Source organism: Tenrec ecaudatus, chromosome 14 (assembly GCF_050624435.1).
Source record: "Tenrec ecaudatus isolate mTenEca1 chromosome 14, mTenEca1.hap1, whole genome shotgun sequence".
In the NCBI taxonomy this organism is placed as follows: Eukaryota; Metazoa; Chordata; class Mammalia; order Afrosoricida; family Tenrecidae; genus Tenrec; species Tenrec ecaudatus.
In genome coordinates, this window is record NC_134543.1 from 120,528,299 (window position 1) to 120,556,141 (window position 27,843).

Genomic DNA, 27,843 nt, shown 5'->3' on the forward strand with positions numbered 1-27,843 from the left:
CTGCCCGAGCGTCAGGCTGGATTGAGAAGAGAAAGCAGAAGACAGACAGACGATCACTGCTGACATCGACGAGTCTTGACGGAAAGCGGAGAGTACCAGCAGAAAGACGTTTGGTTGTGTTTCATTGACTGCAGAGGCATCGACCGCGTGGATCATAACAAGCTATGGGAAGCCTTGAGAAGAACGGGACTTCCAGAACACTACATTGTGCTCATGTGGAAGCTGCACGTGGCTCGGGTAGGCACTTGTGTGACCAGAACAAGAGAAATGCTGTCTGGTTTAAAATCAGGAAGAGTGTGCATCGGGGTTGTGTCCTCTTCGAATCCTTATTCTGGTTAGGTACAGACGGTACAAATCATGGGGAAATGTGCCAGTTCTTTTAGCACAGCGCGATCATTCTACTAAACAGATTTGCACAGACACTGTCAGCACCCAAAGGAATCAGAGACATAAATGTCCATCACGACTCCAAACCCCAGCTGTCAGAGGACAGCAGATGAGCAAGCTCCCAGACCTGGGTTACTCACTCACTGAACTCACAGGTGTCTGCCTGCCCTTCCTGTGCTCGCCTCCGTCGATGAGGCTATAACAAAGCCGTGCCTGTTGAGCTTGTCCACGGGCCTCGTCCAGCGCACACATCCACCCACTCATTCCTTATCGAGAACCACACATCCATTTCCTCCTTTTCACCTCAGCAGATCTCCACATCCTCTTCAGATCCTATCTCTTGTCCACCAAGACACAAGCCTATGTGACCCTGCCTATCGTGGTATCATGGCCCTGCTCAAAGACCTTCGAGGCATCTGCAGGGCCACCAGGTCCATCTGTATGTAGCTCCTCCAGGCTGTCATTCAAGGAGACACCGGCCAGCAGATAAATAATTCTGTTAACACGGCAATAAGCAATAAAAACCCAATCCAACCCAGTGTCACCTAGCGCCTCTGTAAGGCAGAGTGGAACTGTCAGAGAATTTCTGAGCTCCCAAATCTTTACCGAAGCAGACTGCCCTGTCTTTCTTCCTTTGGAGCGGTTGGTGGGTTCAAACCACCGATCTTTCTGCTAGCAGCCCAATGCACCACCATGGCTCCTGAAGTAAGCAACAACCACAGCAACAACAAAGAGCGGAACTCACTGCCATCAAGTTGATTATGACTCACAGTGACCCAATAGGCCAGAGTAGAATTGCTCCACAGCTTTTCTGAGACGGTTACATCTTGATGGGAGCAGACAGCCTCATCTTTCTCCCCCAAACCAACTGGTGTGCTTGAACCACTGACATTGTGGTTCAATGCCCAGCCCACTATGTCACCAGGGCTCCTTTATAGAAACGATAGCCATTGCCATCAGTAGGACGGAGTCCTCCTGTTCCATAGGGTTTCTGAGGCTGTAAATGTGTACTGACTGCCTCATCTTTTTCCCACAGTGTGGCTGCTGGGTTTGAACCAACAACATTGTGATTAGCAGCCCAGCATCTACGTCACAATATCACCAAGTTTCCTTTAAATAAACAACAGGAAACACTTTTTAAAAAGAAGACCAAGTTCTGGTCCCTAAATTTTTAATAGAAATGCTATGTGAACCAAGAATCCTCCTTATCTCTTCCCCATCACCCCACGTGTCTTCCAGAAGTCATCCAGCCACCTCAATTTCTTCATTCCCCGTTCCTGGTGGTGGGACCTTGATCAAGTCCCGGCTCCTTGGTGACATCTTATCTGATTGCTCCAGATCAAATCCACCTTCCCTTTTCTCCATGGAGCTACCACTTCGAGTTTATGTCATGCATTCTCGCTTCACTGTTCTCACTAACAACACAGTGTGCACGCCAGGGAAACCAAAGAGTCCAAGACCGGGCTCATCTGTGCTTACACACACACACACACACAACACTGAGTAGGCGGTCAAGATGAGGGGTGCCTGAGGGGTCACAGACCTTCAGATAGTGGAGGGGTCACGGTGGGCTGAGGCAGATGAGAACTGCTTCCGGGGAGTTGGAGAGATCATCCCCGGAAGGGAGAACAGCCCGAGAGGAGCTCAAAGGGCGTCACTGTGTCTCTTTTGACCCGCATCAAAAGTAGCTACCCATTTGAGCTGGCAGGAGAGTTTCCAAAGAATAGGCTCTACATCACCCCCCCCCCAAGAGCTTTTCTAAACTCTGAAAAGATAGGAAAATGTATTTATTTAAGGTTTATTAGACTCTATCCATTTTATACAGGCTCACTTTGTTGTACATCGATACTTCATTTTATGTGTCAAAAAAATATCAAACCAAAGTCACTGCCATGGAGCCAACACTGGCTCATAGTGACGCCACAGGACGGGCTCTGTGGGGCTCTGAGAGTGTGAATCTTTACGGGGGTGAAAAACTTCCTCTTTCTCCTCCAGAGAGGCTGGCGCTTTCAAACTTGTGCCCTTGAGATTCGCAGTCCGACATGGAGCCCAGGCGTTCATCCCTTGGCAGCACAGGACGGTCCCGGGTCAATGCACACAGTTAAGACCAGGTGGCTGCCGAGGGGCAGACACGGGTGAACAGCGGGATGGAGCTGTGGGTGAAGTTGACCTGGCGGCCTCCTAGGCTGTGAGGGGTCAGGGACTGAGCACATGCATGGACTAAAAATAATCAAGTCGAACCCAGCTCCCGGCGACCCTATTAGTTACCGAGAACTTCTCCACAGGGCAGCAGCCAAGCGAGCAAATGACCTATTGCAGTAGGTAAATCCGTTGCACGAGATCTCTTTAACGTGTTTGAAAAGCAAAGATATGACTTTGAAGACTAAAGTGCGCCTGACCCAAGCCGTGGTATTTCCCACCGCCTCATGGGCACGTGACAGTTGGACACGGAATAAGGAAGGTACAAGAAGAATCGATGCATTTGAATGACCGTGCTGGTGAAAATATGGAAAGTTCCACGGACTTCCAACAGAGCACACATCTGTCCTGAGAGAAGTACAGCCAGAATGCTCCTTAGAAGCAAGGATGGTGAGACTTCTCACGTGCACTAGACATGCTTTTGGGAGAGACCAGTCCCTGGGGAACATGATGCTTGGGAAGAAGGGGACGATGTTGCCCCAGAGACTGTGTCAATGGGCTTCAGTGTGGGAACAATGGTGAGGCTGGCACAGGGCCGTGCAGGGTTTAATTCTTTGGCGCACAGGACCACTATGAGTTGGAATCCACTCGACGGCACCCAACCACAACAATCTTTGCAGAAGCAGACCGCCAGGCCTTTGTTCAGCAATACTTCGCCACACCCCCTCATGTGTTCCCAGGGATTAAAAAGCCAGGCAAGAGAAAAACAGGGCTCTGTATACCCTCCTGGCTTAGAAATGGGGCTTCATTGGTGCCCTTGCAATCAGCCTGTGTATCTCTATCATGTCTCCTGATGGGCCATGCAGGGAGCCTCAGGGTCCATGTCCACAGTGCAGGTGACCTAAACTCTGGTCTTGGCAGGGGAGGACTTTTTAGGAGCTTGTATTAGTCTGAGTACTTTAGAGAAACAAATCCACAGCAACTCATATGTATAACAGAGAGTTTTACATAAAGGGTAAGTGCACATCAAGAAAACATCCCAACCCAGTGCTGCCCAGCCCACAAATCCAACATCAACTCATTAACCCATATGTGCAACTCCATCTCACTGAGGCTGATGCTGACTGCAGGAGGAAAGCTGAATCAGTGAATGTGTAAGCAACTCAGCGCTGGCAGGGGTCTCCACATGGCTGCTCCAGCACCCAGGGCTGCAATGGGGTAAATCCATGTGGCTTCTCCTTGGGGATGTCTCGCAGGAAGTGAGCCTTGCCAGCTGAAACAGGGAACTGGCTAAGGCAGCTGCACCCTGGTGTGACCATCACAAAGCAAGAGACCTGAGAACTAGAAAGGTGAGGCTCACTGAGCCATTTATCCCTCCGCCTTCCAATTAACCCCACCTGTGTTTATCAGCCAGGTTGGCACAATCAACTACCTCAGAGCTCAAGGCTAGGGAAACTCTAGACCTCAATGCATGCTCTCACTCTATCTCAGAGGACCTCCTGGCATGTTCTTCCCTAGCTCATGACATAAAGCAGATATTACCATTCTATGAGGTTCTCTGGTGGCACAGTGGTTATGCATTGGGCTGCTAACTGCAAGGTCAACAGTTCAAAACCACCAGCCACTCCACAGGAGAAAGAAGGGGCTTCCTACTCCTGTCAAGGGTTAATCTTTCATAAACTCACAGGGGCAGTTCTACCCTTTCCTCATAGGGTATTCGGCTATGAGTCGGTATCGACTGGATGGCAGTGAGTGAGTTTATGAGGGGCTTCAAAGCTGCCATGAGCAATGGAGTGAAAGACTGATGGAATTTTCCCACGGCTTCTGAAGATCCCTCATATGAATATCTGGAAAGCTTCAGACACAGAGAGGCACCATGCACCAGCAGATTGTGAAAAATTGTATGGAGCTTGAAGCCAGGCATAGCTAAATTCAAAGAGAGGCTCTGCTATTTATCAGCTTTGGAAATCTCTAGGCCTCTTTAAGAAACTGGAACACCTGCACCCAGGTGTTGGCTGGGATTGACCTATGTGGAGAGCGCCCAGCAGAGGGCAGCCCTCAGGAAGAGTCGCTGGCCTGCCTGGGGTCACAGTGCTGAAGAAAAGGAGTGTCCTGGAATCAGGATTTTGGGAGCCTGAGACTTAGTGTTCACCTAGCTCAGGGAGCTTGAGAAAAAGGAAGAAGAATAAGGAGGAGGAGGAGGAGGAAGAGGAGGAAGAAGTAGAAGAAGAAGAAGAAGAAGAAGAAGAAGAAGAAGAAGAAGAAGAAGAAGAAGAAGAAGAAGAAGAAGAAGAAGAAGAAGGCGGCATTGATGCTCTGGGCTTATTGTAAATCAGTCCAATCAGAATTTCAGGGGTGAGAGGGTGGGGAGATGGAACAGATGTGTAGCTGCTGAGCTAATAAGAGAATCCAAGAATTTCAAATAATTATCACTAACCCCCCGAAATCAAACCCATCATCCTTGAGTCGACTGTGAGTCATGGCAACCCTACAAGGCAGAGAGAATTGCCGCACAGGGATTCAAAGTGGGAAATCTTTACAGAAACGGATCATCTCACCTGTCTCCTGCAGAGTGGCTGGGTAAGCTGGTGGGTTAGAACCACCAACCATTTGGTTAGCAGTCTAATGCTCAACCCACTGCACCACCAGGACCCCATTAAGTGCAGTGAGAGAAGACAAGCCAGGGGAGTGGAAATAAGCACCTGTAGAAGACTGTCTCCCAGACCTGGTCCGCCAGTTGCTATGGAAGACACGGGGAGTATTTTTTAATCTCTGATTAGAACTTAATAGAACAGATGACGGGGGTTGGCAAAAAGTGTGCAGGTTAATAAAAGGGGGGTGTTCAACATGGAATGAGGTCAGGACAATGGAGCAGAAGGAAGCAAATGGTCTATAAAGCAAATACTCTCAGTTCTGTGATGAATCTGTCTCCAGGTAGAGGTGGCTGCTATCACCTGTTTCATTAGCCAGTATGAGCACCCCTATGTTCTAAATCCAACCCTCTAGGAAATCTCCTCATGGTCAACTGGCTCCTGCGCTTATGGTCTATGCTCCTGGGAGGAAGAATCAATTGATTTGCCCAGAGCCAGAATTCTCTTTATACAAGCATGAACTGGAGACTCATTAATACTCCTTAACCAGTCTTGTTGGCAAGGAGTCCGTCTTCTTAAGGATGCTCAAGTCTAGCTGGTTATGATGAACCAAGTTTCTAGACCAGTACAATTCAGGGCCAATGCCCAAGCACGAAGACTATGCTTGAGAAAGTAGCCTGTCTCCTTCCTTGACTTCTTGTACTCTGGTTTCTAGCCCAGAAACCACTCAGCTGACAGTTCACCCCTCATCCTTTAGAAAGCACGATTACGAACGGGAAGAACTGGTGATGCTGCCTGACTGTGCTGCGTTATCCTGAAGGGTGGGCATTTCATTAATGACACAAAGCCACACAAGGGAAATTAGGAGGTGGATATCTCGAAGAACAGCTAAGAGACGCTGTCATCATTAAAACTTTACTTCTTAATTAAATGATATTAAAAGTATCTGAATTTTCCAGCTCAGACCATGAAACCCTTAGCATGAAGAACAGGTCCCTCCTCCAGCCCCAGGGGAGTGGTTCTAATTGGCTTTGTCAGTCCCAAATGCATTCAGGCAGGTGCCATTCACCCCAGCCTCTTGCAGATACCCAGCTCCTGCGTGCTGGCAGGAAGGATGCGGATAGTGAGAGGGAGGCAGCTTCCCGGGTGATGATAGCAGGTGCAATAAGACCATTCCCTTCCTCTGGTCTCTCGAGACCAGGAAGAGGGTAAAGCAAGTACAGAGAAAGGGGAAGAGACTTCATTAGATAGCTCATGCTGGCTCCTCTCCTTTGTGCCAATAACACACTCATTGCCCTGCCATTAGCCCCTGAACCCTAGCTGGGGCATGAGCGGAGTGCTGTCTGCCACGTAGCCAAGCTCGGCACTGTAGTTGCCCAAGAGGCTTGACCTGCACATAATCACAGATTTAACTTCCACCTCCAATTTACAGGAAATCCAGTTGAAGGCACACATGTAATCAGACCATGAGTAAGCAAGCAGGCAAAGGTGGGAGAGCCTGAAGGACAAACTGGTCTGCTTGCAAGATCCTGGGAAATGTACAGTGGACTTGCGGGAACGAATTGAAGAGATGAAATGCGACAGACAGCTCTTGATTTGAAGAAACCCGCAGTAAAGGGCGTGGTTACAGACGGTAGAGACATGTGAAAACAGATTGCTTATCATCAGATGATACGAAGTGATTACTATAAATTCTTTGGCTGCGATAATGGTCCTGGGGTTAAGTAAGAAAGGGTTTTCCTTGTTCAGAGGTTCATACGGGAATATTCAGGAGTAAGATACCTTGAAGTCTACATTCACTTCGAATCGCTTTACTCTATACCCAGTTCTACAGTTTGACTCTGGACCCTGTGTTTTACGTAATTTTCTAAAATGAAATTTAAAAACTTGAGCGTCTCTAAAATTCACAAGGGAATAAGTGAAACTAACTGCAGGCCAGGTTGCCTGTTGACGACCCAGGAGAGGGACAGTTGAACGGCAGCACCACCTCCAACACCACGAAACCGCCAACAAATTCGTTGTCACTGAGTGGATTTTGCCCACAGCAACCCCACAGGGACTTTCAAAACCTAATATTTTACCACGCAGTCTAATGACAAAAAGAACTGGAAAAAATCTGAAGCTGCATTCGGCAATCAGATTTCCTATTGTAGTATTGTTATCGTTATCTTGAAACATTAAAAAATTGCCTTTTTAAATCCTATTCTCACACGTGTGCTTAACCCGGTGCTGTTAAGCCAGCTGACTCATAGGGTTTTCAAGGGTTGATTTTTCCACCAGACTGGCTGGTTTTCCACCAGACTCTTCCTCCGCGGCGCCTCTGGGGAGGCGAGATCCATTTACATGACCTAGAAACTCTACATAGAAAACGATGTGTATACACACGAACACATGGTACAGTGGTTCTCAGCCTTCCTGATGCCGTGACCCTTTCACACAGCTCCTCATGTGGTGGTGACCCCCCAACCATAACATTATTTTCCTGGCTACTTCACAACTGTCACATTGCTACTGTTAAGAATCGAAAGACCCCGCGACCCACAGGTTGAGAACCACTGACCTAGTGCGAAGCAAATAGGCAAGTGTGGTAAGGCAGTTAAGAATACACATTTCAGCCTACCATCAGGAGAGCCAGAACAGGAGGAGTGCCGCCCGACAGAAGGTTAACGTGTGGAATGAAGCGCTGCCAGGCCTTGCATTGGGAGGTTGGGTATGCTTCAGATTAAGAACCAAAACTACCTTCTCAGTGATGGACATATGCACGTCCAGACGGTGTACATGGTTGACAAAGTTCCTTCACAGAAAACAAAATGTTCCAAGCACTTCAGACCAGCTAGGACGCCGAGGGGAGCTGGGTAAAACGATGCTGAGATGGAGCATAACATGTCTAGTGCTGGCCTGGACGCAGAGTGCTGGAGGTAAACAACGGCGCATTCACACTTGAAGTGCTAAATTATTAGGAATTAACAACACAGGAACCTAAAGAAAAGGACTCCAGCTGACAAAACTGCGCAACACACTCGGGACACTGTGTCCTTAAAAACAACAACAGATGTCGAATTGAGTCAGATTCACAGTTGATCCAACTGGCCCATAGTTTCCAAGGCTGTAAGTCTTTCTAGAAGCAGCCTGCCACATCGTCCTCCCTTGGAGCAACTGGTGAATTAGAACCGCTGACCTTTCGATTAGCAGCCCCGAAGGGCTCTGTGTCACCAGGGCTCCTTGTGACATATACAAAGGGGCTTCAAACGGTTTGGGGACAACTTCGCTTCCTTTCTTCTTTGAAGGCCTCTCATGTATATGACAGAAACCATCTCGGCTTAGACCAAAGCCATCCATCGGTCATATAGGAGAGGAGGTGCTTTCTCATTTTAGCTCAGCACCCCATGGCAAGACTTACCCTTAGTGACCAGAGGAAAAAAAGATTCAACTGGCAATGTGGACGCGAAGCCTTAAAGCCTTAAGCAGTAAGTCCAACCCAGGGAGGCTCACAGCCTCTGCCATTGATGCAGACCCGTAGCGACCCCATAGGACAGGGCAGAACTGCCCCTGTGGGTTTCCAAGGCTGCAATCGGAAAGCCTCGTCTTTGGTGGGGTTGACCTGCTGAGATTGCGGTGAGCAACCCAACCCTTAATTCACTACGGGCTCCTTATGTTTGATGCTTGGAAGTTGTAAAAGAAACCCAGAGCAGTCAGTATACATCTTTCAAGGCACATCAAGCAGCCTCTCACGCCCCAGGCTACGGCTTCGTGACAGAATTCAATGACCCAGCACAGCCTCCCACCCTCCAAGCGAACCACTGAGAATGATTTTCCTCATACCTGATGATGACACACTGGTTCTCTCTGTCAATGATCATGTTTCTGTACATATTATCTGCAAGGGCATAGATATGTGGTGGGTTTTCATACTGGGCCTACAAAAGCAAAAAGAAAAGACTTTCAATGTAGCTTCTCGGCCTTGGCAACAGAGCCACCATGAGATTCACCCCGTGACGGTTGCGTAATTCAGGGGTTCACGGAGAGTTGCAGGTGAACGTGGAATCCGGACTCTCCAGCAGCCACACGTGTGATTTGGCCTTTCGAGGTGACGCATCGTCAGCGACTCCAGCACCCCACCCTTCCACCCAGGCCGCCTCTGCAGATGACAGACCATTTCCAAGTGTGTGTGACACACTCAGGCTGTAACAGGTCTTAAGACTACCGTCACCCTGGCTCTGAGGTCTCTCTCAATTCTAAATGCCTATAGACTTTTCCAAAGAGGCACGTTGTCGATTCTGGGATCCCGGAGAAAATGATGTGAGTATATCTCTGGGTGGGGGTAGAACACATTAATTTTTCCTTAAAGGAAGATTAAGAGGTGTGGTTCGTTAGAGGAATAAACTGGTTTGACCAGTCATTTTGCTTCCACTGGGAGGGTAGGGCAGGGAGGGGGATCTTACCACACTAAGACAGTCTGCCGGGTTGGTGCTTTACTTGCATGGGACAAATATGCATGCACATAAGGCCAAATACATTGCCCTACATTCACACTCAGAAGCTGACGTCAGTCCTGCTACACATTCCATGTATTGCCACCCACATTAGTGGCTTTCCTCAAGAAAATTCCTTGACGTGGCGTGCGTCGCTGGAGGAAGAACACCCCTTACATTTCAGGGGGTTTGACGCATAGCAGGGAGGATGTCACATCTCAAGAAGAGACATGGAGACCCTGCCTGTCCCTCACTGGTCCCCATTCCCCGGACCCACTGCTTCCTCACCTATGGTCTCGTTGAACCACGGAGCTAATTTGAAGATTAGGCTTTTCCTCTGTCCAGTCCTTGAGATTCCAGAAAGTCCTTACGACCTCATTTTAAATCCTCACTCCTTGTACTCCACCTCGTCGAGCCTCGGGTCTTGTTTGTGACAGCAGGGCAGTAGCCTAGCCATTGCTGTGGGAGGAGTTAGCATGCTTGCACTTTAACCCACAGAGTGTCAGCCATTCACAAATATCACATTTAGGATGCGGTTCCAATAGCAGTCAAAAGAATGACTTTTTTTTTTTTTTTTTTTTTTACAATGTGAGAGGCCTTCTCTAGAGGTAATTCTTCAAAAGAGATGGTCTAAGAGGGACTTGTCAGCAGCGATGCTCTTGAAAACACTGGAAGGAAACAGCGCACATCTACTTCCATCCACCCCGCCGCCCTGGCGATCATTGAGGAGGCCTTGCCAGCGCTGATCAGGGTGCCAGGGCAGGGTCCGGCCTCTGCTGACAGGGTTTCCTTGTGCTGGGCTCCCATAAAGGCAGCATTATCAAAGGTTTTTTTTTCCGCGTGGCAGCCTCCTTCGGCTCCCGCTACCAGCACCATTCATCCGGCAACAATGGGGTGGGCTCTTGCTCTGGGTAAATTGCCTTCCACTTCAACTGATGAATGTGTGGGGCTCTCTTTTGTTTGTCTTCCAGGGGTCAGGATTAATGAACACGCTTGTATTTCTGCTTCGGAGGAAGGAGGGATGGGGGAAGGATGCAGAGACGGGGAGGCCCAGGGTGGGGACGAACCGAGGAGGTGAATAGATTCATGAGGATCATAGCTTACATTTTTCTGACATCACGGATGTGGCCTTGGAGCTTTTAAGAGATGAACTAAGAGAAGGTTCTTTCTTTTTCTTTCATATTTAAGCCTTAGATTAATGAAAGTCCTGGTTCTGACAGAATGGTTCTCATCACCAGATTTAAAAAAATTTTTTTTTACCTTTTACTGATTTTTTCTCTTTAAAATTTAATGGCATAAGTGAAAGTAAGAAACCCCCTTCACACTGTAGGTGATAGGTCTTATCTTACGAATTTTATGCATAAGTTAGGGTCAAGTATTTGTGCTATGCTTTTTGGAGTTGTACTCTAAGGAGTAAGCGCATCGTTAAAAAACAATGTCACTTACTTGCGCTTCCCCCATAAATAATGCATCGTCAGAAAGTTAAAAATGTAATGCTGGCTTTGAGAGAGAGAGAAAAATGAAACACATTTACCCTTCCATCAGAAAAGCCCTAAAAATGACAGTCATTTCTGTGGCAGAGAACTTACCGCTCCTTGGTACATTTCAATTTCCTTTTCCCCGAAGTAAGGCATCTGCTTGAAAGGGTTGACAGAGATTAACACGGATCCAATATACGTCTGAGTGGAAACTCAGTTAAGGACCACCATCAATCTTTCCTGGTACACATTTCCAAATTACGTAAAGAGATTTTCAAGAACTCATCAGTGTCCAAGCACAAAGCTAGAGTTCTTGATTTCAAAAATCTTACAAATAAAGAGGTCCATGAACCACCCCCAACTAGCTCACGGTGTGCTTCTTTTCAGGCCGAGTAATGCGCTTGAGCACTCTGGGGCTGCACGAAGAAATCGTTATTTTGAATGAATAAAAGCGTAGTCTTTCAAGGCTGGGGAAACGTATGGTGAGGCGAAGACAAAGGAGAAATGCCCTCAAAGTGAACAAAGCAATTATTGTTCCCTATCGCCAAGGGTACCTATTTTTTCCTTGTAACTTTCATATCTCTCAAGTATACTAAGAACACATTCATTTTTGCATGGAACAAGTAGAAGGGTACAAGATGAACTGAACACAGCACTGCCCCAGAGATGCTTAGATGGTAATGGAGCGATTGAGATTTATCCACACAGTGTCCAGCCTTCACAGAAGGAAATGGCAAAGCTCCAGTGAGCTGCACAAGTCAGGATTGGCAAAACCCATTAACCCACTGCCACAGTCCATATAGGACTCTGTAGGACAGTGGTTCTAAACCTTCCTAATGCCTTTAATACAGTTCCTTATGTGTGATCCTCCAACCATAAAATTATTTTTGTTGCTACTTCATCACTATAATTTTGCTACTGTTATGAATTGGGCGACTCCCGTGAAAGGGTTGTTTGACACCCCAAAGGGGTCGCGACCCACAGGTTGAGAACTACTGCTCTATCTAGGACAACAACCCTATAGGAAGGAGTGGAGTTGCTCCTTAGGGTGTTCAAGACTGTCAACATGTACAGGAGCAGACAGCCTCGTCTTTCTCCCATAAAATGGCCAGTGGGCTCGATCCACCAGTTTTGCAGTTAGCAGTTCAATGCTTAACCCATGGCACGTCAGGCATCCTTGGCTTACTGGAAGAAGGTATTCATTTTGCTTCGAGAATTCAGAAAGGCCTCTTGGAAGAGGACTTATGTACACTGAGCCTTGAAAGGTTTGCACAACTCATATTATTTATGTGTCAGAATAAGAGATGTGCCATTACAAAGATAAAATATATTTTCATTTATTCAGCCACAATCAGCCAATCTAAAATGAGTGCCTACTATATGCCTGGCACCAACGTAAATGCTGGGGAGAAAGCAGGGAGAAAAACCGTGTAGATCAAACTTTTCTTGGAGAGAAAATGTGGAAATTTAAAAACAATATTATTACTATAACATGCAGGTAAAATTTGCTGAACATTATTCATTAACGGTTGCAGGAGTACATTGGCAGGGAGCTGCCAGAAATTCCAACCAGATCCAGAGCAGTACATGACACAAAGGCTATCAGAACTAATGGAAGATCAATCTTAGCTAAAGCCGAGAATAGCAGAAAGACTCCGGCGCTTTCTGGATGATTCTAAACTAGTCAACTCTGGGGACCATAACAGGCTATGGCCCATGCTGAGAATGGTGAGAATGTTAGACCACTGGCTGGTGTTGATCTGGAATCTCTTCATGAATGAGAGACAGTCGTTCAAACAGAGCAATGGTTTAAAATCTAGAAAGGTGACCTCAGGGTTGTATCTTCGTACCAGACTTACTCAATCTGTATCTGCTGAGCAAATAACTGGAGAAGCTGGCTCATGTGGGGAAGAATGCAGCATCAGGAAATGAGGAAGGCGTATTAACAGCCTGCCATACGCAGGTGACACAACTTTGCTTGCTGGAAGGGAAGCGTCCTTGAAGCACTCGCTGATGAAGGTCAAGGGCTGCAACCTTCAGTGTGGCTTGCAACTCACTGTAAAAATCCCAAATCCTCACAACTAGAGCAGTAGACAGCATCATAGTAAAGGGAGAAAAGAGGGAAGTTGTTAAAGATTTAATCTTGCTTATATCCACAATCACAGATTGCTCATGGACGCAGGAGTCAAGAAATAGAACGATGCGTTGCACTGGGTGAATCTGCTGCACAAAACATCTTCAAAGTGCTGAAAAGCAAGGATGGCACTTTGAGGATAAGGTGTGCTAGGCTCAAGCCACGGTATGTTCAACTGCCTCATATGCATGTGAAAGTTGGCTACCGACTAAGGAAGACCAATGAAGAACTGATGTGCTTGAATTCTGGTGCTGGCAAAGAAAGTACCATGGGCTTTCAGAAGAACAAACAAACCTGCCTTGGAAGAAGTACAGCCAGTATGCTCCTCAGAAACAATGATGGTGAGAGCTTATCTCCCATATTTTGGACATATTATAAGGGGAGACCAGTCCCTGGAAAAAATTCATCAAGCTCAGCAAAGCAGAGGGCTAGAGAAAAAGAGGAAGACCCAGGACAAGATGGATTGAAACAGTGGGTACAACAAAGGGCTCACACATACCAGCAATTGGGGGGACGACACAGGACCAGTTAGCGCTTTGGTCTGTTATACACAGGGTTGCTATGAGCTGGAACTGATGTGACAACGACATGCCAACCTCAGCCGTGTCAGAGCAAAACCGTGCTCTGTAGAGTTTCTGAGGCTGAATTTCCAAAAGTAAATTGCCAAGGCCTTTCCTCAGACGTGTCTCTGATCTCACAAACCTCCAACCTCACAGGCAAGCAGCCAAACGCAATAACCCAAACTAACACCAAGCCAACATTTATGCGTATCAACCTAAGAACCTAACAACAGCCTTGGCACGATCATTTATCTTACTACTCTGAGGAAACTGAGGCATAAAGACATTTTAAAATGTGCCCAAAGTCACACACTGGTCAGTGGCAGAACTGTGGGTCAAGCTCGGGTAGTCTGGATCCACAGGGCCTACACACTGAATCAACAAGCTACAATGTCTTTGTAACAACACTGCCATTTTATTATTGGTAGAACTAGTAGATTCATTAAAAAACAAGATGCCGAATACTTTCGTTTATTAAATTGGCATTCTATGATGCTCAATCTCCCGACACAACTGCTGAAGCCAAAGTGGGTGAACAAGTAAATGTGGTGAAGAAAGCTGATGGTGCCCGGCTATCAAAAGAGATAGTGACTGGGGTCTTAAAGACTTGAAGATAAACAAGCGGCCATCTAGCTCAGAAGCAACAAAGTCCACATGGAAGAACACACCAGCCTGGGTGATCGAGTGGTCCCAAAGGGATCAGTTACCAGGCATCAAAGAACAAAAAATCATCATATCATTGGCTGCACACCTCCATGATAGGATCGCTGAAGACAAATGGGTGCATAAGCAAATGTGGCGAAGAAAGCTGATGGTGCCCGGCTATCAAAAGAGATAGTGTCTGGGGTCCTAAAGGCTTGAAGGTGAACAAGCAGCCATCTAGCTCAGAAGCAAAAAAGCCCACATGGAAGAAGCACACCAGCCAGTGCGATCATGAGGCGCCCAAGGGACCAGGTATAAGGCATCATGCAAAAAAAAAAAAAGAATATATGCATATATATATGTATGTATGTATATACCATATTGAATGAAGGGGGAAGTGCAGAGTGGAGACCCAAGGCCCAAGTGTTGGCCACTAGAGATCCCCTCATAGAGGGGTTTAGGAGAGGAGATGGGTCAGTCAGGGTGTGAGGTAGTACCGATGAAGAACACAGCTTTCCCCCAGATCCTGGATGCTTCCTCCCCCCAACTACCATGATCTGAATTCTACCTTGCAGGGCTGGATAGGGCAGAGGCTGTACACTGGTACATATGAGGACTAGAGGCACAGGGAATCCAGGGTGGATGATACCTTCAGGACCAAGGGTGTGAGGGGCAATGCTGGGAGAGTGGAGGGTGAGTGGGTTGGAAAGGGGGAACTGATTACAAGGATCCACATGTGACCTCCTCCCTGGGAGAGGGACGGCAGAGAATGGGGGGAAGAGAGACTCCGGATAGGGCAAGATATGACAAAATAACGATGTATAAATTACCAAGGGCACATGAGGGAGGGGGGAAAGGGGAGGGAGGGGAAAAAAAGAGGACCTGATGCGAGGGGCTTAAGTGGAGAGCAAATGCCTTGAGAATGATTGGGGCAGGGAATGTATGGATGTGCTTTATACAATTGATGTATGTATATGTATGGATTGTGATAAGAGTTGTATGAGCCCCTAATAAAATGTTAAAAAAAACACACACAAAAAAAAACAAGATGCCAAATTACACTGAAATTCCAGATCAACATTAAGTAGTTTTTAAATCTGAGTTTTGTCCCCAACGTTGCCTTTGTTGTTTTGGATGAACAATAACAACAATAAAATTTTGGGGTAGAAGTACTATGCTAGGCAATAGTCGAAATTACAATGTAACTGAACATCCTGTATTTTAGCTGCACTCTTACATTGGCTGTGGAAAGACTGACGGATGAAAGAAGGAGGGTGATTGGATAGCTTTGTGATGCCTTCAAATATTATCCTGTAATTTTCTTTATTTTCCTTACATTTTATTTTGCTATGGTTGATTAGAATCCAAAAAATAAAGAAAAAAGAAAAAAATCATTGCCATTGGGTCGATGCCCACTCATAGTGACCCCACAGAGCCAGAGAGAACTAACTGACACTGTGATTTACTGTTAACTCTTTATAGGCGTCGAGAGCTCTGTCTTTGTCTCTCGGTGGGGCTAGTGGTGTCAAACTACTGACCTTGTGGTTAGCGGCCCAACTCTTACCCACTAAGTCAACAGGGCTCCTTTTGATGAGACTAGGCACGGAAAAGTAAACACCAAGTCAACATTGTCATCGTCATGTGCCATTAAATGACATTGACGACATTCTTGCTCCTCGTTTTCCCAGTGGTTCCTCTTTCTTAACCAGAGAACACTGCCTCCTACGTGGCTAGCTCATCTTTCCTGTTGCTGCTGCCAGTTTGAGGCCATATAAATAGTTCTTGAAAGCACATAATGAATGACCCTTTATTTTTACAAGTGAACCTAAAGTGTTATTCAGTTTGGAGAAGACTTCAGGGGCATTTAGGTTTAAGGTTTAAAGTTTATCTTAGAACAATCATTTCAGAGGTTCATCCACCTTCCATGACTATAGAAACTATATACATCAAAATACATTTTATGTATATTTTAGTGGTTAGATTTTTGTTGACGATGTGGTTTCCAAAGCTACTCTTCTAGCCAGTAGCTTCTTTTTTCCCCGCTTTTTTTGTACAGTCTTTTGGTGAACAAAAGTTTTAAATTTGAAGTAGGTGCTATTTATGTTTTCTTTGTCGGTTTGTGCTTTCATGACTGGATTCGAGAATCCATCCACAAGAGCTCGGCCTAAAAGTAGTGGCCCTGCTTCTTCTTCTAAGAATTTCAAGGTTTTGGTATGCAAAAATCCACGAGAATGTGAAATTCTGTGCAAAATTTCCCCTCCTTTGATCAGGTGTATTCTAAGGAATCTTTGACCAAAGTGCTCAGTAATGGTATCTGGGAGCCCCTCTAATTCTGGTTTTATGGCAAATCATTCCATATTCTCTCCCTAATCCTGACTCTCCTTTCCCCTCTGCTGCTCTGGTGAACAGAGACCAATTAGGTGGCTTGGATGATCACTTGCAAACTTTTAATATCCCGAACTCTAAGCAGCAAACGAGAGACAGAGCAGAAGCACTGAATGCGTACCTTAACCCTCCCGGCTAAGGAAGCGGGTCTCATGAGGTGTTTGCTTGTATAGAAGCAGCCCAGGGAGCTCTGGCTTTGGCAATTCAACTTTTACAGGTTTGCGACTTAGTGACAGACATGACAGTAATTGATGCTAAAACCCTACCCTCACACAATGGGATTTTTCCTTAAGAGTTCATGTCCCTCACTTCTCCTTCCTGCTCCTGGTAGCCACGAGCCAATTTGGCCTATGTATAGTTGACCAAATTTGACCTCACTGTTTATAAGGAAGGTCATACAATACTTGCCCTTCCATGATTGCCCTCTTCTGCTCAGCACAATGTCTTCAAACTCCACCCATCCTGGGGAATCTCATTTCTTCTATTGGCTGAATAGTATTTTAGGGTATGTACCACAATTTGACTGTTGTAGTGTTGAAATGAACACTGGTGTACCAGTGCGGTTTTGAGTCTCTGAGTTCAAGTCACTCAGAGTGAAGTGGCTAGATGTATACTAGTGCTATTTTGCTGTACCATTTTACATCTGTACCAGCCATGGACACAGGGTCCAGTTTCCCCTCATCATTGCCAACATTTATGACCATTTTTTCCCCTCTTGGTCACCATCTCAAATGCAAAACTCTCTGAAATTGAGTCCATTCCAACCCACGTCAGCCCTATAGGACATGGTAGGGCTGACCCTATAGGGGTTTCAAAGACCATCACTCTCCATGGGAGTAGACTGCCTCCTCTGTCTCCTATGGGGTGGGTGGTTGGTTTCAACTGCTGATCTGGCAGCTGCTAACTGCAATGTCAGCAGTTTGAAACCATTAGCTGCTTCATGGGAGAAAAATGAGGCTTTCTATTCCTATAAAGAGTTACAGTTTCAGAAACTCAGAGAGGCAGTTGGACCCTGTCCTGTAGAGTTGCTACAGTCCGGATTGACTCAAAGGCAGTGTGTAGTGTATAATGCTGTGGTTTTTATTTGCATCTCTCTGACAAAGGTCCCCTGGTGGCATCGTGGGTACACATTGGGATGCGACCTGCAAGGTCAGCAGTTGGAAACTACCACCTGCTCGGGGGAATACAGATGGGGCTTTCTACTCCGAAAAGAGAGACAGTCTTGGAAAACCACAGGGACAGTTAGACCCTGTCCTTCAAGGCTGTTATAAGGTGGCATCAACTTGATGGCAGTGGGTTTGAGAGATGGTCAATCATGCTGATCAGCTTTTCATTGGTCTGCTGGCCAGCCTGAAAGTTCTCGTTGGTAAAATCACTTTCAGGTCTGATGCCCATTTAATGGTCAGTTGATGTCTTTTTGTTGTTAAGTTGGAACTGATAGCAAAGGCTCATTAGAAAGTAAATGTCCAGAAGAGTCCTGTAGAACATATGGTTTCCAAGGATATTCTTGAAGTCAGTAGCTTCTCTTTCCACTCTTTTTGGTTGTCTTTTGGTGAACAAAATTTTTACTAGGTTCTATTTATTTATTTTATCTTTTGTTTGCAGTTGTTATTATATTAGATAACCATTGTTAAAAGGTAGGCTTGACAGTATTGACCCTGATTGGTCTTCTAGGAATTTTATGGTTTCGTTTGCACATTTAGGTCCTTAATCCATTTTTAACTTGCTTTTGTGTATGTTGTGAGGCATGGGACCACTTTCACTTTTTTGCATGTGGAAATCTGATTTTCCCAGTGCCATTTATTTAAGAGACTCTTCTTTCCCTCATTGAATAGGCTTAGAACCCTTTTTAAAACTCAACTGACCAAAAAAATTTCAGAAAACAACAAAAAACTCAACTGACCATAGATTTGTGGGTAACGTCTGGACTCTCAATTCTACGCCATTGGTCTCTGTGTCTATTGTTTTGATCACTATGACTGTAAGGTAATTTTAAGAGCATAAGAGTGAGAGTCCCACTTTCTTCTTCTCTTTCAACATACTTTAGCTATTCAGAGCCACATAAAGTTGAGGGTTTTTTTTTTTAAGAAGGCTGTTGGAATTTTGTCTGAGATAGTGTGAATCTATCATCTTTTGGGGCTGCAGTTACATCTTAACAACATTAAGTCCTTCCATCCATGAACGTAGAACATTCTCTACATCACTGGTTAGCTTTATTGATAGCTATTTTATTCTCTAAGGATGCTCTTTAGACTCATGGGTGGCGGCAGGACCTCATCTCACATACTTTGGACATGTGATAAAGAGAGACCAGTCCCTGGAGAGGGACATCACGATTGGTAAGTACAGGGGCAGAAAAAAAGAGGACGACCCTCCAAGAAATGGAGCGACACAGGGGCTGCAACCAATAGACTCCAACAGAACAACAACTGTGAAGACGACCCAGGGCTGGGGGTGTGTGCTGTTCTGTGGCATCTGGACAGCTAGGAATTGGACCCACCAACAGAGATGCTCTTACACATGGAATTAGCTCCTGTTGCTCGGGGATAGAAAGCCAACTGATTTTTGTTTGTTGACTTGTACCGATCAACTCTGCTGAATCCCTCTATTAGTTTTATTATATTTTAAAATATTATATATTATATTATATAGTTTTATTATAAAGTTTGGGGGCTTAGACATATATAGGATCATATCTTTGAGTAGAGATACGTTGACATCTTTAATTCTTTTTTATTGTGTTAAATATACATGTAACAAAAGATCTGCCAGTTCAATGATTTTCACATGTACAACTGGGTGACACCGATCACATTAAATGAAGTTCCTGATACACGGGACTACGTGCATGGACCTTAAAAGGATGATGCTCAGTGAAATATGTCAGTCACAATAGGACAAATAGATGTAGAAAGCCTCCTCTGTGGAGTGGGTGTTGGGTCTGAACTGCTGGCCTCAAGATTAGCAGCCCAATGTCCCACCACTCCGCCACCAGAACCCCTTCCTGAGTCCTGGTGGGGACTTCATTAAACAGGAAGGAACGAAGCTGCTTTGCAGGGGCCACTGCCCTGATCCCCAGCCTCAGCCAGTCCCGCGGGGCTGAACCTTGGCCAGCCCACCATGCGCTGTACTTCCCTTGCCGCTGCCCTGGTGAAACCACGGGCTGTGCCTTCTCTAAGCAAACGTGTGAGCTCTGAGCACCAGGGAGAACAGATTTGATTATAATGGTTCTTGCTGTCACAGACTCCTGGATTTATGTACCAGGATAGTGCTGGTGTCATGCCCACCTCTGGGGAGCCCTTCAGTGGTTAGAGCTTTATATTGAAGCGGGTGGGTCCTGGCCTACTGTCCATGGCAACTGCTGGACCCGATGCGACTGGCTCGCAGTTTTACGTCATTGTTTCTACTCTGCTGCACTGCTAAAGAGAAACGGTCGGGTGGCAAGCCCACTGTCTTTGGCAAGGTGAAAGACGGTCTGAACATTACCGACGCCAGGGAGCATTTTGTGTCCAGGAATGGCAAGACCAGCACAGACTGTCCCTCTGCTGACGGGGGACAACTGTTATAAGTATGGTGTTCACTTCACGTTTATCTAACAGCAGGCCATTCCTTCTGTAGCTAGGTGGGCACCCTTCTACCTGCAGTGGGCAGGTAATACTCTTACCTCTGTGGCGCTCGCTGTAGTTCTTTGGGCTCCCTGCTTTCTTTAGCCGGCCCCCCAAGTCTAGGTGGATTGCAGAACTCAGTTTATGATTATAAAGTAAGAGAAATAAAATATAACTAACGAACAACCCCCCCCACCCCGAGTGAGTGGGATTGGGCCTCATTCTGATTACCTGCTAACCACACAGATGGATTCTTATGGCATCCTAAATGTTTAAGGAGCACAGGGTTGCTGCAACCATCTTACTTTCCAATAAGAGGGATGTCTATGTCTATACCTCTCCCCAGGTAAAAAGATCCCCTTCTTTAAATGTAAACATGTCTGCAGTTAATCCCACTTTGTTCTAGACCGTGTTTCCCAAAGTGGTCAATGCCACTGCCTCGGGGTACTGAGCGTTCTCACATCTCTGACAGTAAAATCAATGTCAATTCCAGCTCCTATCAACACTATAGGACAGAGTAGACTCCCCTTGTGGGTTTCCAAGAGTGTAACAGTATAAAGCCCCGTCTTTCTCCCATGGAGTGGCTGCTAGTGCAGATACCTACACTTTATTCTGGACTACGGGCTCTAATACAGAAGTTTTTAACTGCCAGTCATTTTTCTCTCTGAAAAGGGCACAGTGGTAGGCCACATATGTTTGGGAACCTATGTTCTAGAGCAGTCGTTCTCAACCTTCCTGATGCCGTGACCCTTTCATACAGTTCCTCATGGTGTGGTGACCCCCCCAACCATAACATTATTTTTGGTGCTATACATCAGTCACTGTGATCAATTCCCCCTTGGTTCCCCTTCTCCCTCTACCTTCCTCCTACCCTCATGGTATCACTACTCCCATTACTGTTCCTGAGGGGTTTATCTGTCCTTGATTCCATGTTTTGAGAGCTCTTATTTGTACCAATGTACATGCTCTGGTCTAGCCTCACGATCACACAGGCAGGTGTGCTTCACCCATGTGGGCTTTGTTGCTTCCCTGCTAGATGGCCGCTTGTTTATCTTCAAGCCTTTAAGACCCCAGATGCTATATATTTTAATAGCTGGGTATCCCCCAGGGGGACAAACAACAGAAACATGGGTGAAGGGAGACAGAGTTATAATACTTTATGATTTATCAAGGGTTCACGAGGGTGGGAAGGTGAAAGAAGGAGGGGAAAAAAAAGCAGGTGACACCAAGGGCTCAAGTAGAAAGAAAATGTTTTGAAAATGATGAAAGCAACATAGGTACAAATATACTTGATACAATTGATGTATGGATTGTTATAAGAGCTGTAAGAGCCCCCAATAAAATTATTTGTTTTTTAAAAATTATTTTTGTTGCTTCTTCATCACTGTCATTTTGCTACTGTTATAAATCGGGTGACCCCTATGAAAGGGTTGTTCAGCCCCCAAAGGGGTCGCGACCCACAGGTTGAGAACCACTGTTCTAGACAAATTGATCACAGCATAAAAAGCACGAAGACATGCTCTGAGGCAAACGATGCCATTTCCCCACAAATCCTTCTGTGATGAAGCTCTCAGCTCGCCCAATAAATATGGATTCAGTTGCTTTTGACCTCCTATAGAAACTGACAGTTTTCTCACAGAGGAGACATCTCCTCAAGTGTTAATGCTCACTTAGTGAATTATAGAAAATCAAAAGGTAGGGCCCATTAGGAAGATGCTCCGTGGGGAGGGAGGGCATTCTTTCAGATTCTTCTAGGTCAATCTGTACCATGACTCAGCTTATAATGAAAGGAAGCCCAGAGCTGCTCTCGGCATTTCTTCACAAATAAAGTTTGGTTTGAAATAAGTACTAGAACCTGTCTCTGTGCCTGCCAGCTGAAGCACCGAGACCAGAGAAGGTCCCTTAGAATGTAAAGAAAGCAGATCCAGATTTGTTGTTTGAGGCGAACGAAAGTTTACTAGCCTGCCTCTCCCACCTGGCTGCACCCGTTGAGCCCCTGGCCGTTCCCCTGAGAAAGCAGCAGGTTTCCTATGGGGTGCAGGAGACTTCTCCCAAGAGCACCAGCACTCACGCCCACTCCCTACTACATAATTCAGGGGTGCCTTTGGAAAAGGTGATCCACACACCTGTACACAGCTGCGAAGGTGGAGCCTAAGGTTAACATTTAAAAATGGACAGAGATGTAGGACTATAACACAAACAGGTATTTGAAGGGGACAATGAACACCATCGTATTGAATAGAGGACGAGTGGCAGGAGGCACCCAGTACCTCTTTTAGGTCATTGTTTCCCAAAAGCTTCCTCTGTTGATCAATGAGGAGCGTTTCCCTCTGTAGCAAAAATGACAGAGAGAAATAATGCATTATTGCATTGTTCAGGGAGCTCAATTTATTCAATAGCAGGGACTGTCCTTTATTCTCTAGAGCATTTTCTTTTTTCTGTTTCTGGTGTTAAAAGGAATCCTTCTTTTGTGAACTAGGCTATGTTTGTTAGACAAAGCTAAGGGTGTACACATTTCATAGTCAGTGAATTCCCCAGACCTCCCACGCAGATTGAGTCATCTTCCCTGGTCTCATCATGGGGGACAGGAAGGTGAGGCAACTCGCCTCATGTCACATTTGTGAGCTCCTGGCTCCTGGCACCAGACCAATGTCCATCTGAGGACAGCACACTGTCCCCCTCGATATGACATTATGCGAAGGCTCACACCTCTGTCAGAATGATTGCCCTGTTTTGAGGTCAGGTGGGTCTGGCACAAGTCTCAACGACTTCGGGGATTTAGTGGCCAAGTTCACGTTGAAGGAGGTTGTTGAGTCCAAACAAGTTTAGTAAGAGTAGGACCAACTGACCTTGAGAATGCTTTGCATAAGGAGCTATTCTCATCCACCACAGTTGGCTAGCAATGCTATCTTACCAAGGCCAAGGCCAAGCCCAAGGGTTAAGTTGCACTGTTTTCCTCATCAATTTTTAGAAGGAATTGTAAGAAGTATAGGAACATTTAGGACAAAAAAAGCATATAATAAATTAAACTTCCCTTGTCTTAGGATACATGGTTGAAAAGTATGGATTCTTAGAGGGGTTTAGGGGAGGAGATGGGTCAGTCAGGGTGCGATGTAGTACCGATGAAGAACACAGCTTTCCCCCAGATCCTGGATGCTTCCTCCCCCCAACTACCATGATCCGAATTCTACCTTGCAGGGCTGGATAGGGCAGAGGTTGTACACTGGTGCAGATAGGAGCTGGAGGCACAGGGAATCCAATACCTTCAGGACCAGGTGTGTGAGGGGCGATACTGGGAGAGTAGAGGGTGAGTGGGTTGAAAAGGGGGAACCGATGACAAGGATCTACATGTGACCTCCTCCCTGGGAGACGGACGGCAGAGAAGGGGGTGAAGGGAGACTCTGGATGGGGCAAGATATGACAAAATAACAATCTATAAATTATCAAGGGCTCAGGAGGGAGGGGGCAGCGGGGAGGGAGGGGAAAAAAAAGAGGACCTGATGCAAAGGGCTTAAGTGGAGAGCAAATGCTTTGAGAATGATTGGGGCAGGGAATGTATGGATGTGCTTTATACAATTGATGTATGTATACGTATGGATTGTGATAAGAGTTGTATGAGCCCCTAATAAAATGTTAAAAGAAAAGTATGGATTCTTATTGGTAGACAGGGTCAGCATTTTAAAGGAGATCTTTGCTCTGCTGCGTTCATGAACAGCAAAGAAATGTGCACTCAGCCTGCATACATTCGCAGTTGGTTGTTCTCCGTGCCGACCTTCAATACAAGGCACTGTGCTGGGATCAGACGTGGAAGAGGTAACATGAGCAATTTTATAACTTCATGTGAAACCACATCTCTTCACTTTTTCATAATAAGCCATTAACATGGGCGGATCAAGGAGGTCTTTATTTCTTACCAGAGGAAAGGCTGGCAGTCAAACGCTCGGTATTGTTTCATAAACATCCAAGGGGCCATCAGGCTTCTTCGGTGCTGAATGCTACTTTGTGTTACTGATGGAAAGTACATTTCTGTTAGGCTTCCCATGTATCGAGTGGGTAGAGATTTCTAAAACACCAAGCCATTAGTGGTCAAGTAACTCATTTCCTTAGTAGGATACAAGATGAGTCAGCCATTGATTCAAAGGCATTAATTCAAATGCACATAATCAGCTCCATCTCTGTGAGTCATTTAAAAATTCTGTTGTCTAGATTGAAAAAGCTGGTCTTGACAGTCAACAAGTTTTCAATGAGCACGTAATACAATGCTCCCTGCCAAGAATTATGCAGGACATCAAAAAATACGCGGATGAATCAAAAAGTGCCGCTACCAAAAAATAAATCACAGAAACTTTCATTAAAACAAAAATATCAAAATGCGAAGCCATTGTTTCTCAACCTAGCCTCCAGCTAGGTTTTTCTAAACATGTCTGAAAGCAGTGTTTCCATCTCTCTAACCCTCCCCAGGTTAGGAGCTCTGGTGGAGTAGTGGGTGACATGTTGAGCTGCTAATCACAAGGCCAGGGGTTCGATCCCACAAGCTGCTCCATAGGAGTAAATGGAGGCTATCGACGCCTGTCAAGGTTCAAAGTCTCAGAAACCCAAAGTAGCAGTTCTACTTTATCCCCTAGAATCCCTGTGAGTCAACGGCATTGAGTTTAACCGTTCTCAGCGTTCTTTGACGTCATGTCAACATGCCGCCCCTCTGCAGGCCTTTCCTCACTAATGCGGCTTTCCCTGTTCTCAAAACTGCTTCATACTAAGCCGCATGGTCATCCCTCAAGAATATGATTGGGGGGGGGGGGTGGATTCCATTATGAAGAAAATGTTCAAAACTGGATTGTGGTAACGATTGTACAACTCTTCTCGATGCGAACGAACGACGGAATTGTGTGATAGGTGCATGAGGTGCCCATAAAACTGTTTTTCGTTAAAAAATGAATCATAAAATCATGAGGCTAAATAAAAAATTAAAACATTCTCCTTTGGAAGTAACCTTGAGCTGATCTTCGTGCCTTGAATTTAACTGGCCCAGCACACCCCCTTGGAAGCCACTATTGTGATTGGACCTGCTTTTTTGGTGAAGGTAACTGACCGAGACGAAGACAAGTGTGTTACCGAGAGAACTTGTCTGCAGCCATGCCTGATCACAAAGCCATACTTGAGCACCTTTTGTCTGGGAAAAACCCCATGCAAGTATGAACTGAGACCGCAGCAGCAATACTTTTTGACTCACCCTTGCACATAGTGCAGGATGACTCTATTAATGTTGAGGTTTGAAAACAAGAAAGCACACAAAGATCCATGTCTTTGTGTGATTCATAGAAAGGCACCCACTGTAATTGAGTCGATTCCCATTCACAGTGACCCTATTAGATGGGGTCAAATTTCTCTCAGGGTTTTCAAGACTGTACATCCTTAAGGGAACAGAGAGCCTCATCTTTTTCCTGTGGAGCGGCTGGTGGGCTTGAACCACTAATCTTGAGGTTAACAATCCAACGCTTAACCCACATTGCCACCGTGGAAAATACACACTAATCCATGAAAAGAAATATACCTAGCTATATTCAAGCTGCTTCCTTTTGCTTTAATGTATTTTATAAACCATGCTAAACATGTTATTGTGTTTATAATAAAGGTTTGATTTTTTTAAAAGAGATGCAAAACACAATTCTTTCCTTCAAGGAGTTCCCTGTGTTGTAGAGTCAAACAACTTCTACACAGCAGGTTGGTTGTTTGAGCCCATCGGAGGCAAGCCCTGAGACCCGCTCCCATGAGGCTTACAGTCTCGGGAACCTTATGGGGCAAGTTCTCCTCTTGTTACATGGGGTTGTTATGAATCAGAATAGGTTTAGCAGAGCCCTGGCAGCCTGGCCAGTGCAGGAGCAGTGGACGTTAGTTAACCCCTCAGTGTAGTTTAGACCACCAGCTGCTTCTCAGGAGGAAGAGGAAGCTATGTGCTCCGGGAAGCCTTTCTCATCCTGGAAACTTGGAATTGGGTTGTTCTGAGTCCGCATGGACTCTGAGAGGGTGACAACCCAGAAGGAAGGGCCATGGTGGGGTGGGAGCTGCTAACTCAAGGCCAGCTGCTGCTTCCTTAGGAGAAAGATGAGACTGTTTTCTCTCATAAAGATTTAAAAGTCTTAGAAATGCAAAGGAGTGGTTCTACGCCAGGGGTTCTCAACCTTCCTAACACCGTGCCCCTTTCATACAGTGCCTCATGTGGTGGTGACTCCAACCATAACATTATTTCTGTTGATACTTCATAACTGTAGTTTTGCTACTGCTATGGATTGTCATGTAAATGTCTGATATGATATGTTGTAGTTTCATTGATACAAATTGAACATAATTAAAGCATAGTGATTAATCCCCAAACAATATGTAATTATATATTGTGAAATATTTATGTGTTTTCTGAGGGTCTTAGGTGACCCTTGTAAAAAAGGGTCCCCAAAGGGGTCACGACCCACAGGTTGAGAACTGCTGGTCTACACTGTTCTGTAGGGCCACCAGCAGTCACCATCACCTCGCAGGCAGTAAGTAGGTTTGGGGTAACAGCACCCAGCCATCTGTCGAAGCAAGAGTGAGGCTGTCTGCAGGGAGGATAATTGACAACTGGGAATGCCTTTTTCCCCCCCTTTCTTACACAGCTTCTCAGAACCCACCTTTCTATGAAAATAACTTGCCGATAAATCAGTCCTCCTTTAAACAGTTTCTATGACAAAATGAATTCAAATTCCCAGTAAGTGATTTTGCAAGTCAAATTTTGGAACACAGCTCACCTGGGGAGGGATCAGAGAGACTGGGGAAAGTGCTGTTGCCCGAGGTTAGGTGGCCATCACCAATCAAACCCGGTGAAAAAAACTCATACTAAAACCCATCACTGAGAAAACAATTCTTCTGCTGGCCACTCAACGCTCTGGGCGTTTGGGGGATGACGTTCTAAAAAGGCAGTGTCTATCGAGTCCCTGGGTGGCACAAATGGCCTTTGAATGCTAGCTGGAAAGGTGATGCAGCCAGAAACAGGCCAACAGGCCAGCAACGGCCAAACAACAGCAGCACATCACGTCAGTAACAGAACGCCACCTTGTCATGAACTATCCGTGAAAGAATACTCCCAGAAGTCACCACCAACATCAAAGTTAAACTCTCTGCCACTGCCAGACAGGCTAGACACGCCCCTCTGCTGGTTACTGATTAACTCGGCAATCATTCCACTCAAGCTTGTTGTGGAGAGATAGGTCTTAAAAGGATCTTCTACCAAAGGATTGGGTGGAACTATGCAACCAGGTTATGCGTATCACTAACTGGGGGACAGGTCAAATTTCATTACATGCCCCCCAACCCCCCACACATACCCTTCTCTAAGCCATCTTTGAAGCAATAGTAGGAGGGAGAAACCTGGAGGACCTCGTTGCTGTTAAGTGCCGTCAAGTCGGTCCATCTCATAGCT

At 45.8% G+C, this 27,843-nt stretch overlaps 1 protein-coding gene across 1 annotated transcript in view; it reads right to left on the bottom strand.

Annotated features, from left to right (window-relative positions):
• The window catches only part of MYO1E (myosin IE), a 247,587-nt gene that overhangs the window by 122,973 nt on the left and 96,771 nt on the right, over positions 1 to 27,843 (bottom strand). Inside the window, exons 3-4 of the mRNA XM_075531887.1 lie at positions 11,179 to 11,268; positions 8,940 to 9,034 (exon numbers count right to left, since the gene is read on the bottom strand). Of these exons, the coding sequence (XP_075388002.1) occupies positions 8,940 to 9,034; positions 11,179 to 11,268 (185 nt within the window). The remainder of the gene's footprint in view (positions 1 to 8,939; positions 9,035 to 11,178; positions 11,269 to 27,843) is intronic.